We start from the raw sequence: 14,180 nt of genomic DNA on the forward strand, positions 1-14,180 counted from the left end.
ACAGTGGCGCTGACATTTTTCCGTAAATGTCACAGTCACTGACAATAAGGGGCAGTAATTTCCAATCAACGGTTCCTTTGTACAGGATTCATTTCAATGCTCAAAGGGGTTTATGCCATATGAAATGACAACATACAGTGTATACACAAACAACGGCTGCAATTGGTTGACTGAATCCTGAAAAAACAACAAAAAATGCTTTTATTTGTGCATTGCAGCTCAGAAGCAAAATATTAACTGTATTCTTGAAAACTGCACCCACTCCCTTTTATTAAATTTAGTCTGATTATTCAGGTTCCTTCCTTAAATCTAGGTGTATTTTCTGTTTGAATATAGCTCTTGTAAGTATTATACAATACAATAGGTACATATATTTTTATCATTTGCCATGATTAATGTCATGACCATTGTACTGTTTTTGCATTGTGAAACGATTTTGGTCTCGATATTTCCTGATATTTCACCCCCTCAATATATACATCAGGGCTAAATATTCCCTAGCTAAATAAAAGATGAATACCAGTATATCAATTTATGTAAAAATTGTGTGCTGCACCAAAACAAAAAATGTAGAAAAGGCAATTCATGTCTGTTGGAAAACATGGATCGAGAATTGATTAGCAGTTTGCTACGCATGTGGACTGGCAGAGCAATACTGGTGTTTTTTTCTGAAAAGAGACTAATATTGCAGATAGCAGACTGTTTGGTTCAAATTGCATGTACTGCTAACAATTGATAGAGACATTGCGTCTACAAGTTTCTTGCCCAGCATTGACTGCAAGCTAAAAAGATAACAATGCTGTGGACCAGAAGGGGCCAGGCTGTAAGACTTTGGAATGCAAAGCATAAAGGGGCTAAAAGGCTCCCAGGGACTGGCGTTGGACCCAGAGGTTCTCAGAGAGATCGAAAGAGATAATGCCACTGGGATCAAAGGGGCAGATTTATGGACCTTTTTTCTCCAGGAGTGTGAAGAATGCACTGAGTTCAGAGGTTGTCACACTAGACTACACACACACACACACTAAATTAACAGAATAATGTGTTGTACCTTGACCATTGGTTAAGTGTCAGAGAAAGGGGAGGTGGACCATCTATACAGAAGGGTATTTAATGTCATGCAAACATTGTAATGATGAGTATTCTGCTTGTCCTGTACCTGGGACCAGACTCCCTGCATATTTCAATAAACCTGGCAACTGATTGAAGAAAAGGATTCTGTGCATTTTCTTGAATCTACTTAATCACCATCATTTTTTGCAAGTTACTTCAATGTCCAGTTTCCTTAAGTATGTAAAGTGACTTCTTAGCTCTCGTGAATTGCAAGGTTGCTTTCCACTATAGACGTGTACTGCAATATAATTAGTTAATTATTTAGTTGGTGATCCAACGGTTATATTTTGAAACCAATTAAAACTAGTAGATTTGCCTGTGTACTCATAATGTCACAATTACGATATGATGCAATGCATTTAACACACTTATACAATCCACATGTTAAGGGAATAATTATGAGACTTCTTAAATATCTTGAGTGTGTTGCACTTTGGAAATACTTAGAAATGAGTGAATATCCCCATAATATAATGCTACTGAATAGGGGCCTCTGACACGCCTTGCACATTAAAATATATGAGTTTCTGTGGTTTGGTGTCTTTCTGGGGAGGTCGATTGTTTGACGATCAGCCTGAGAATGCTGTTCCTGGTTGTCTGGTCAGTCAATTAACCACCTGGAGAAAGCACCACACCATTTAAAAAGAACTAAGAAATATTTGTTGGTGGCGGGAGGAAAAAAATGAGTTTAGAAGGGCTGAGAGCAGCAGGCTGAGCTTCCAGCCCTGCACAGACAGGCGTTGCTTGGGTGCTGTTTTGTTTTTGATTTGTTTGTGTAAACCTTTTGTTTGTTTGGTGAAGAAATAAAAGTATGCAAAAGCGCTGAATTGCATCTTCGCTTCTGGGTTCGCAATTTCTGCCGCTGGCCAGCCTTGACTGCAACACCACAGCACTGCTTTTCATAATGTAGATACATTCTTCAGTGGAAATATTATATACAAACAAAGGTTATCACTAATAAAATAAGATAAACATTTACAGAGCAACACCAAAGGTATGCTGGTATTCACAGCACGCACTGGACAGAAATGGGATTATACAGCTTGTAAACGCTGCAATTCCTCTAGATGAAGGTTTTGCTTTGTCTTTTTGCCAAAGGCAACTCTTGAGCTGTTTATGCTCTAAAAACATTCCAGGAAATAGAAAGTAGCCAGAAGAATTGATAGTCCCCTTGTTGTTAAACGTGGGGTAATAAAGGCTGATGATGTTTTCGCAAATACCTCTTGTCATATCTCATATACTGCACCTAATTCTTATAAAAAGCATTGTGAGCACTACCGTTTCATACAGAACCAACACTAAATCAAATAACTGCAATGCCTTTTTTGCATGATCACGCTCAAAGCTTTAAATGTCTGTAAAACAGAATGCTGTTTTTTACATCAGAAAGCCAGGTTCTTCATGTGAGAAACAAAGGGTTCTAATTTGATAATCTAAACAGCAGCTAATCTTAATGCCGATGCTATTTAAACCATAAAGGTATATGCAGTAAAAATACAATTAAATGAGGTCTATGAAAAATCAGTTTTATAAATTTATGGGCAGCAGTTTTTAGTTCTGACATTGTTTAGATAATTAAAAATCTCAAATGGGTGGGGCCCCAAGTGGCTCATCCAGTTAAAGCACTGCCACTGGGAGCGCAGGATGAGTCACACAGCTTGGACGCTGCCAGTTTGCATCCGGGCTGTGCAAAGAGGCTAAACGTTGCTGGGGACTCTGAAGTCGGCATCACATTGCCTCCGCTCCCAGGGTCGGGGATGGGATACCAGAAGGGACTCATCCACGTGCAACAGCGAACCCTACTGGCCTGACACAAAGCACACTGAGAGTAGATAAAAGGCGGTTATGATTAGAGGTCTGCTCAGGCCTAAATTTAAAACCTGATCTGAACCCGACCCAACCTGACAAAATATAAACCCGACCCGAGCCTGAGACCTCTGAAATATTTGCATACCCGACCCGACCATCTCCACAAATATATTCCTAACATACGCTATTGCAACTAAGTACCTTCAGAGTATTACTGATTTCCAGTTATAATCAGATCTCATTAATTTCCTTTCCTAGTAATTCAGCACTGCACTATTTAAACGAAGACAACAACAGGCTTCTTCAAAACTTTGTTACCACAAACATCCACACAAGAAGATGCTCTTGCAAATTCGCATACTCATTTTGGACAAGCCTATATCATATGAAATCGCTAAGTTAACGTTCAACAACAAATATTACACCACAAAACAGCTACAAGACAAGTACATTGCTTTTCAATGTGTCACTGCAGAGATTAATTTTCTGTCTTTTTACTGTCATATTTTGCAAGATTTGCATTGTACAAAGTCACAAGGACTTTTATTATCGCTGAATACAACAATGTTGCAATATTTCCAAACAGTGGATTTAGACGTACCCTTTCCAGCAACAGAACACTCCACTGCTACACATTCTCCAGTTGATATATGCAGCTTTATATCATGATTGCCACGCGGGCAATCCTAAAGCGGGTCATGCTATAAACCGGGTTTCAGAGTTGCCTATGACAGCGCATTACGAGTGACAGAAAAGAAAGAAAACTAACGGTGAATTAAAGAGCAGTTTTTCAAAAATCATGAAGCAGGAAGTGAGTTTTAGGAAGCACTCGCACACAGAGGAAGAAAAAAAAAATACTGACTTAAAATTAAAAACACTATAATCCACTCACTGATAACACTAACCCAACCCGACCTGAACCCGAACAATAATACACAAACTACACCCAACCCAAACCCGACACTTATTGTTGGGTCCCGCCGGGCTCGTAGCAAGGCTCTAGGGCTGATCCTTGTTCTCTGAGATCGGTAGACCGCCCACCTCCCTTCTGGATTGTTCGGCATAAAAGGCTGTAGGCTTGTGAGATCAGAGGATGCTCACATGCCTTCAGAATGTCAGTGCTGTGGGGGGACTCACTGCGGTGAGGAGAAAAAACATAACTGGAAATTCCAAATCAGGGCTAAATTAAATCAAAATAATAATTGGTCACTCTAAAAAGTAAAAAATAAAATAAAATCTGAAATGGGCTAAAGGGTAGATACATTTGGAATTGTTTTTATTTTTAATTCAATGAATTGGTTACAAGGTTGGTACATTGATGGTATGTGTTTTACAGTTACTAATTTATCACATTTTAAAAGAACCACTGAATTTTTAGTGTAATTGTTGGTAAAAATAAATAAATAAAGTTGCAGTGGCAATATATATCAATGTGCCGTTTAAAATGGTCCCAAGTGATATTTTTTTTTTTTTTTTACTGTTCCTCCATTTTATAATTTGTTCTAGGTATTCAGAGCCCAATGAACTTTCTCTAACTCCCTATTTCTAATTCCTTATGATTCTGCAGTAAAATTATTTACATGCCAGAGAACAATTTCCTGTGGTGTAGCCATGGAAACTGATTAAGCAGCATTTTAGAAAAATAGAACAAAAAACTCCACATCAAAAAAGCTAATGATGCTGTAGAACACCAGCATTTTAAATCTTAGCTGCTATGACATTTTCATTCCACCTGTTGCAAAATGGGGAGATCACACATTTGTCAGTCTGTTAATATTTAGGTTGAGTACATTAAAACCCACTTATTTTGACTACTGTTTAATACATCCATTTCAGCCTTGGTAATTGCATGACTTGGATGGATTATAAAGTAAGTGGTAATAAGGGCTGTATGGAACTTTTGGCTTCAGTTATATACCAGTCATATTTAAATGTATTCTTAAAGCATCAGTTCTGTTCATTTTAAAACATACTTAAATGTATGCAGCATTATTTATGATGTATAAATGGCTAAAAGACAACACATAATTGAGTATATCTCTTGATATCCAGGGTTATTCTCGTTGGGCCATACTCACAAGCATTTTTATTAAAATGAAAAAAAAAAAAGATTAACAAACAGTTGAAAAAAAACAACCACTGTGCAAGTCGGGGCTCTTAAATAGTTATTTATTTGAAGCCTTCAGTGTTATTTGAATCAAAGGTGTTAGCACGGTGATAAGTCTTTTTTTTACGTTTGGATTTTTTGCTTGTAACTATAACATACTGCATTCACGTTTTACGTCTTTGTACTGGAAATGTATTTATATTAGTGTTGAATGCAATTAGTGAAGACTACAAGTAACTATTTCTATTATACAGTGCTTTCATTAAATATTAAAATAAACATCACGAACGGCAGGAAGTCGTGGGTTCATTTTATCTGAACTTTTCTTTACAGACAAATTAAACACTCCATAAAGCTACTAGTAATTACAGTAGCATGTGGTGGGTGCCCGCCCCTGTGCATAGTTTTTGTGTTTAATGTTGCATGTGGTCTGCATGTATTGGTGCACAGGGTACAATGTGGGCTATGTTACGTAGCACGAATGATTTAAAATGTATAAGTTGTACTGAAGCACGGGGATTGCACAATCACTTCACGTGCAGATAAAATGTGTATTAGTATGTTAGCATGGTCATTGCACAAATTAGTTCATGTGCTGGGATTCAAGTGAATGATTAATTAGTAATTGAATCTCAGCACAGCTGTATATATAGATGCAAGAATCACTCTCAGGGTTGGGTGTTCAGGGTGAAAGAATGGGAACGAGAAGGAGAGTAAATTAAAACTAAATCGCTACTCATGCTGACATTGATCAGCGCGATGCTTGTGTGTTTAGTGCTCGTCGTGTTTTGTCAAATTGTTTTGGGCAACGTCTCATTTTGTTTTGTGTGCAGTGTTTTATTTTGTTCAACTGTTTTATTTGTTTATTTATTAAAACGCTCAATCAGTGCATTCATTTCACGTGAAGTACTGTGCGCTTCATCCAGGTCTGACGTTACCGCACAAGACAGCTTGCCACATAGCAGTATTCACTTGTCTCTATGGGTAATACATATCAGGTATAGCAGAGATTTCCACAGTGCTCCTTACCTGCAGACTTCCTCGTGGGCAGTACTCTGTCACAATGCAGATATTTGGTGGGTCAATGCAGGCACCAATGAACCTGGTTAAATGATTGAACTGGACGTCCCGCATCTGAAAACATGACATAAATCCTTATTCATATTTTCTCTTCACTTACTAATTTGTTTTTCCTCATAACTGGATATTGTCCTGAAACAAAGCTGGGAGATAATATTTTGAGCTGTAGGTCTTTCTAAACGTCAAACCAAAGCTTCAAGTAAAAGTAATATATATATAAAATGTAACCTCAGACTACAAAGACAGCAAATTACTTACTTCTGAAGTGGATACTGTGGCTTTTTTTCATTTATTACAGGGGTACAGTAGCACTTTATAACAACCACCAGTAATATATATATACATATATAATTATACAACAAGTAACGGTTTCCCCTGTGAATATGAATTCTGTACCGGATTTATATAACTTCTAGTTCAGGGTAATAGAGGGGAAGCACTGGAGTAGAGTCAGTACTGTACATAAGCATGCATAAGCTGTTTGGTTGTTTGGCATGAATACTCTTTTGTGTGAGGGTGTTTAAATTTAAACTTACATGCTTTAGTTCAAATAGCACTTGTCTGGTCAGTTCAATCCTCTTCTTACTCACATGCTTGATTGCAACCAAATTACCCTGAATAGGAAAAAGCAGAGGAATGGATATTATGCCTCATTGAACTTCCAAACACTTCAAGCGGTAATCTCTCTGAATACAGTATATGAAACGAACATTAAAATGACATCATTGGAATATTTTATCCACACTATGCTAGGTTGTGTCTACAGCAGCTCTGCACTGTAGGTAAAATGTTACAAAGCACATAAAATGAAGCCATTTTAAATATGTTAGGAATATGGGGCAACAGAGTTGTTTTCCTTGTGAATCATTCTTATTGAATTGCTTATTGACTCGTGTATTCATGCAGGAACTATAATGAATGAAAATATTCCAGGTTTTTGTTGAGTGATTTTGGGTTTGACAAACTGCGCAATGCAAGACGTATTCTTTACTTGATGAAAGGCTGTTATACAACTCAAATGTAAGTTACTTGTGGGGTGTTAGTAGGTTTACTGTATATGTGTGTGACAACATGTTCAAACACTAAAAATAAACTTACCTTAAAATAGCCAGTTTTTGCAAAAAGTTGATATTTTCCATGTGCTGTTACTATGGAGCCATAGCTGGAGCCTCGCTAAAATAAAACAGGAAGAGCAGTTAATTAAACACAGCTCTGTAAATCAGATGAGACTGGGACTAACACACACAGCAAATCTCAATTACCCTGTACAATACATGCTGCTCCTATGTCAACATTTTGATGCTGTTGACAATTTGTTGATATGATTCCTGTTCATTATTTGTGAAAATGTCAAAAACAGTAAAAAAAAAAAAAAAAAATTTTAAAAGACGTGAAATGCACAAACCATCTAAATACAGACAGGTGGTTTATTTTTTGAATTTCTCGTTGCTAGAAAAGCCAGACAATCAATTCATCCCTAGCATAAATTAACATGACCCTTCAGTTAACGAAAGACGATGCATTCTACTGTCATTCGAGTTATTCTGTCAGCGACCAGTTACCTAATTCGCTTTTATCTTTGTGTCAGGTTTTTCAAATAAAAAAGCGAGGCTGCTGCTGTATTTTTATCTTGTTGTCAGTATGACATTACACATGAATTGAAAATCCTGTTGTATCCAAAAAAGTTCAAAATAAATGTAGGCAAAAAAAAAAAGATAAAATAAATCTTTCGCCTAATCTAAAACAAAAATGGTTGTTCATAAAGTGGCCATGCATAATAAAAATAAACATAAAAATAGAAGTATTTATGTTTAGTACTACCTGCCTTGGAGCTGAGAGGTAGCCCTATTCAGTATCCTGTACCACTGTAGCAATCAAGCCAGTGTCGTGCCCACACTGGTTGGACCTTATGACCATTTAACATATGCTTGTGTAATATACTGTGCATTATTCCCTTCTCAGAGTGAGTACTGTAGAACAGGGTTTCCCAGTCCTGGTCCTAGGGACCCCTGTGTCTGCTGGTTTTCATTCCAACTGAGTTCTCAATTATGTAATCAAACCCTTAATTTAACTATTCATTAGCTTAATTAGACATTTTTAATTGTTTTCAGCTTTTAAACAGTTGGAGATTTCAAGTTAACGATACAATTTTATAAGTAACTTGAAATCGGCGACTTTTTAGGAGCTGAGAACAATTAAAATGTCTAATTAAGCACATTCTTAATTCAATTAAGGGTTTGATTAAGTAATTGAGAACTCAATTGGAATGCGTGCAGAAGACACAAAAATGCACACATTGTCAATTGCCTACTTATTACCTCATAGTGCATATCAACCAATAGGATATAATTTACTGCCCATTACTCCTCCACCAGGTTACCATGCAGCAGAATATTGGACCAGTCACTGGCTTAGTTCCAAGCACTTTATGTGATTTTTAACATGGTACTAAAACCTTTTCACAGTGTGTAATATACCTGGTCGAGAATCAACCTTGTTTTCCTTCTTTGTCTCAAGAGCCAAAGAATCACTGTAGTTAATTATCTAGCAATTCAATCCAGATGCATTTTGTATAATATTAGCCAGTAACAAAAACACACAGCCTAAAAAAATAACATGGAGCCTTCTACTCCACCAGATGTTATTACCTCTGCATGTCTTCAGTTCTTTGTATTTTCCCTTTTAGAAATTTTAAAAAAGCCGTATTTTCTGTCACTCATAATATCTTTATTTTTATATAGCGCCTTTCATAAAAATTTCTTAAATCAAAAAATAATAACAACAATAATAATAATTATTATGATAGTTTGTGTGTGTGTGTGTGTGTGTGTGTGTGTGTGTGTGTGTGTATATATATATATATATATATATATATATATATATATATATATATATATATATAATATCACACAAAATCAAAGAATCACATAGTGAACTTTATTGAAAGTTTAAAAATATATATTTATCTGAAATTGTGTTTTTTAACAAGATCATTATTATAGCATAATAAACGTAACATTTTAAATAATTCTTAAAATGATAAATATCTTTCAAAAATAAGGTTCTAAACTAAACCAACATTCATTCATTCTAATCAAAAAGTGCCCTTTTATAGTTTTTTATACTATATTTGTTTGAGCAGTTTATATAATTAAATAGTTAAAGAAAAATGAGGTAAATAGTATGGCAGTTTAACATCACTGAGTATTATGCTGATTGTGTAATGTACAACGTGTGTGTATTGTACAACCCCAATAGATTTCATTCAAATTTTTAGAAGTTATAGCTGATATTAATATGCCTCTATCTTCATTTAGAATGTTTGTTAGGTGAAAATTAGGCACGGAGGCTTAAAATGTGCCATCTGGAAGAGTACAAAATAACTTAGATTGCAAGACAGGTAAACCTCTAGGTAGGATGGTTTAATTATCTCAATGATGTGAAAAAGGAATTGCAGAAAAAGTTACATCCAGTCCCTGTTGGTGTAGTGGTTATCTAATAAGTAATATATTGCATACATTTGCTCATACAAGGTCCTATATGACAGAACAACATTTAATCCTTAAAGAGGATCTGATCCTTTCTGATTCGACCTGATGAATATCTAAACAGTGCTTGACAGGATAGCAGCTGATTTAGCATGCAGCTTGTTGGACTGTCAACATTTACCTCTAGAGTTTATGAAAGAAAAGTATTACCATTTCAAAGGGAGGGGGGGGTGGTGTCTGTACTTAAAAATACACTGTACTTAACTGCCAAAGATACCTCCAGATTCAGATGAGTTTGATTCTTTAAGGTCTTGAAGGGGATAATGTTTTAACAGACTAAACACAACATAATTCTAAAGGATAAACCTTCATTAGGATTCCAGTCCTCTATGACTTGGTTTAATACAGTCATGCAGGATTTTATAACACACCACCTCCTTCCAGCAGATAGGTTTATACCACCGTTTTCATTGTACCAGTAAAGTTCAACCTAGAATTGCGTCAATGAAATACAATCTACCACACTTACCGCTTTATGTCGTTAACTGTGTATTCTAAAGGGGTTTCACAGTTGTTGGGGGTTGGGCTATATACTGTGCTGTACAATATAATACATTTATATTCTTATCTCAACACTCTAGGTGACTCTTCTAGATTCATGTTAAAGGTATTATTCAATACTCGCCTGAGATAAAGTGAGTCTGCTGCCTGCACTCTTGTGGTTTTTTTCCGGGTTTCCAAACTGAAGCTCCTCCCAGCGAATCCTCCACAACATGCCAGCCAGCTCCTTCTCCAGTTTCAGCTTTCTGTTTTAATAAATAATTCAGATGTAAATGGGAGATGGTTCTTGGCAAGGAATAGCATAGAAAAGAGCATCACTAATGAATTGAGAGGTTTTTTTTTTCTAGTGTAGCACTTTCATAGGAAGTTGTTAATTACCTAGGTGGCTAATTGCGACAAAAAATGTTTAGAAAGAACCAGGTAACTTTGGTGATCTATCAAAGAATTCATGTTTAGTTATCCCTTAAGAAGAATTCCCATCAAGCCACAAGCTTTGGCCAGGATCCTGTTTGGATTTGCTTCACACAAAGAAGCAAATCCAAGGCAGTCAAGAGATACTGAAAATCTCTTGACTGAAAAATAGCTCACTCACAACCAGCATCAGCTACACTCCTTACCAATAGTAGATTATCAAGTTTACTTCGCGTGGCATATTATTACAACTGCTTCTACTAGTTTCCCAGTTAGATGCGCTGCAAGCGTTGTTCTGTGTCAAAAATAACCGAGGAAATGGTAAGGTTTCAATATTATGAAAGAAAAAAGATAATCTGAATATACTATTTACTGCACTGAAATTGTTACAAATATAGCTATACAAATTTAAACAATGTTTTGTCCAGCACATATTGATGAAATCATCAAATTTGCAGTTCGTAAAACCATAAGCAGTTTTAGAGTTTATTCTCAACGTTAACAGTCCTTCATGTTTTGTGATCAGGGCCCACAATTGGCAAAGCCTGTATCACAAGAACCCCATTTTGTGTAGTTTCAACGCAAAGATGTAACTCAAGTTACAAGAGGTGAAAAGCAAGCATTGCCAGTGCCCAGTCAAATGAATCAGGTTGTATAGCAGTGTACTGTTCTACCATAAACAATTTCATGGGAAAGCACTTTCCAATCCCAGCTTCTATCATCAATAAGCCCTTAAACGATACTGTAGATAGCAATGAAGAGTCCAGCCAATATCATCATTTGGGTGCTTTGCTTTCATAGAGAGCAAGCCAGAGTCGCAATGCAACCAGATTGTACTGTATGTCATGCTATGCATGATCGATTGCCTAATTTGTGAGCTGAGCTTCTGATCTTAGACCCAGCTGGCAATAATGGAATATAATCTTCCTTATGTAAAACATCACCCCACTACAGCATTAACGTGTTCACCATTCCAGAAGCCAGCTGTAACAGTTCTTTAAAAAACATAAAAATACAAAACCATGCTTTGGAAGTAAGAAGGTAATAAAATATTAAAAATTAGGCCATGACTGCAATAATCTGAGGCTAAATTGGTATGATCATGTTTTATGCAGTTTCCCAAAATTTCCTCCCATTTAGGAATTCCTAAAAGATAATGTGGCTAATGTGACATTCTTTTAAAAAGGATTTTACTAAATACAGTTTTTTACTGTTGACTTCAACACAGACTCTTTTTAATGGTAACCACAACGTTGAGGCATATGTGAAAAACAACTTTCTGTGACTTAATAGCATGTCATTATTTATCTGTCCTGTTCAATAGTCAGATACTGGGTGTAAGCATTTTAATTTGAGTTTACCGTGACCATAGGCAGGAACAGCACATCAGCACAAATACAACTTGATTTATAAACCAGTAAGATGATACGAATCATCCCAGGCATCAGATTCAAGGCACAATGGAAACACAGTGTGGAAATAAAGTAGACTCCTGAGGGAAATCATGGAAATGAAAGCTCTTTTATAGAAATATATGGCAGGAATCTCCAGCTGTGGTCCTGAAGAGACCCAATAATGCAGGCTTGCTAGCTGTCTTTACACCATCAATGGCTAAAGATCTGGAATTTAATCTTCACTAATTAAGACAATAATTTGTGCAATTAAGTAACTAAGAGCTCGGTTAAATGGAATTAAATTAACTTAAATGGAATATCTCTTGTTTCGAGTACAGTAAATATAATTAAATATATTCACTTGGCAATATGTATTCAAAATTCACTGCTTAGCTTTGCAGTAATGCTGTGGTGGGTCGAACTGATTTGCCTAGACTGGCTTGTTACTGCTGACTTTTCAAAGGGTTAACTCAATAATGACATCACCAGTTTGGCCTCTATGCTGCAGATGTTGCTTTTTTGTCTGCCCTCTCAAATCACTTCCTCTGTCGACAATCAAGCCTGCTATGCTGGCAGCGCTGTCATGGCCACAAATCACTGACACATTTCTTTCTACTCCTTTTTTTGGCTAACTGACTGCAAGCTGTTTTAGTATTTAATCAATTAGCTAATATCACTTTATATCACATTATACAGTAAAATCTTATTTTTTTTAAATCAAGCTCCACAAACAAAGTTTCCTTTTTATTCAAACAGCATGGAGTTTTATTTTTTAAATCTTATTTTCTTAATTGTGATAAATTCAGAGGGAGAAAATGTGGGTATTCTAAAGGTGTCTGTTCTCTGTATTGTGCCAGAAATGTATGAAAACTCAATAGAGAACTGCTGTCTCTAACTAAAAATAAAAGACATTGACACACTGCATCAGTGCCTTTATCCAAATCACAATGAATAATAATTAACAAACCCTACACACCGAGTCTGTCCTTGTTATACTGAATCCATTACATTGCTGTCCTTTTTAATGTATGTAACGCATCTCCACCTCCTACCATGTTATTCTCAGTGCAATGGCTAACACACTTCTGAGGTAAAGCTACTGTATAACAACTCAAACAGAAACAATATTCATATGGTTTGTGTAATCCGCGTAAACCACAGATTTCTCCTGGAGTCTTTATCAGTCTAATTAAGCACGTGATCTGTCGTTGTGACTGTCATAACTGTCTCGCAAGGTATGGAAACATGGTTTAAAATGCCTGCTGGTGCTGTGCTGTTTTGAATATCAATAGCCATTGGTTGTTGCCGCTTTCAAATAATAAAGTAGAGCATTTGAATATTTTAAGTTACGGACTGAGTCTGTTTGTGTTAAAGTTTCTTCATATGCAGCTCGCACAAAATACCAGAAACTTTTGTTGCTGTTCAGAACCTATAATTGACATTCAGCTTCAGCCAGTAAGGCATGCTTAATATCATCAGCGATACAACATGTTACAGCACCTGGTGGAACATGATGTTGTAATACAGTTTCATTACACAGCAATATAGACAGAGAAGGAGATGTGATTCCTTTTATTGGACTAACTAAACAAAAATTAATCACAAGCTTTCAAGACCTCAAAGATCTCTTGTTCAGGTGAAAGTAGGAAAAAGGATCATCTATCCATTACACACCAATGAAAACCAACTGTTTTCTGTCTTGCATGTACAGCTATAGTCAAAAATCTATCGCGTTACCACATTATTTACAAAAGTAATATTATTCCAGTAACGTAGGTATATTGTTTTATCTTACAATCTTTAAATTTAAGAAAATCAGAAAAGCCAGGATAAGTAAAAGTGAAAAGCACCATTGCTGTGGTTAACTTGACAGAGGTTTGTATTGGAAACTCTATTAAACTGATTCATAACAAAGCACATATTTTTCTATTTAAAAGCACTTGTTTCAAAGGTATTGGCAGCACTTGAACCTAGACTTTGCGCGCACACTGCAAAATACTGTACCCTACACTGGGGCTTTTGTTTCATAGATACCATATGTGAATACCTTTAACAGACCAACCCCACATTTAATTGCAAACCTCTGTTTCTCTTTAAACATCAACCAATATCAAGTGTGGGCCAGGTTTCAAAGTAAATCTTTTATTTATAAACCATTGAAAGAATGTGAAACTTTATAATGGGGTTAAAGGAAAATAGGAAATAAAACATAAAAAGGAG

At 36.1% G+C, this 14,180-nt stretch overlaps 1 protein-coding gene across 2 annotated transcripts in view; it reads right to left on the minus strand.

The window, feature by feature from the left end:
• The window catches only part of LOC121301817 (atrial natriuretic peptide receptor 2), a 53,864-nt gene that overhangs the window by 13,572 nt on the left and 26,112 nt on the right, over positions 1-14,180 (minus strand). For both annotated transcript variants that reach the window (XM_041231431.1, XM_041231439.1), the window contains exons 8-11: positions 10,280-10,400; positions 7,205-7,279; positions 6,643-6,720; positions 6,056-6,160 (exon numbers count right to left, since the gene is read on the minus strand). In XM_041231431.1, the coding sequence (XP_041087365.1) occupies positions 6,056-6,160; positions 6,643-6,720; positions 7,205-7,279; positions 10,280-10,400 (379 nt within the window). The remainder of the gene's footprint in view (positions 1-6,055; positions 6,161-6,642; positions 6,721-7,204; positions 7,280-10,279; positions 10,401-14,180) is intronic.

This window comes from Polyodon spathula, chromosome 2 (genome assembly GCF_017654505.1).
Source record: "Polyodon spathula isolate WHYD16114869_AA chromosome 2, ASM1765450v1, whole genome shotgun sequence".
Classification (NCBI taxonomy): domain Eukaryota; kingdom Metazoa; phylum Chordata; class Actinopteri; order Acipenseriformes; family Polyodontidae; genus Polyodon; species Polyodon spathula.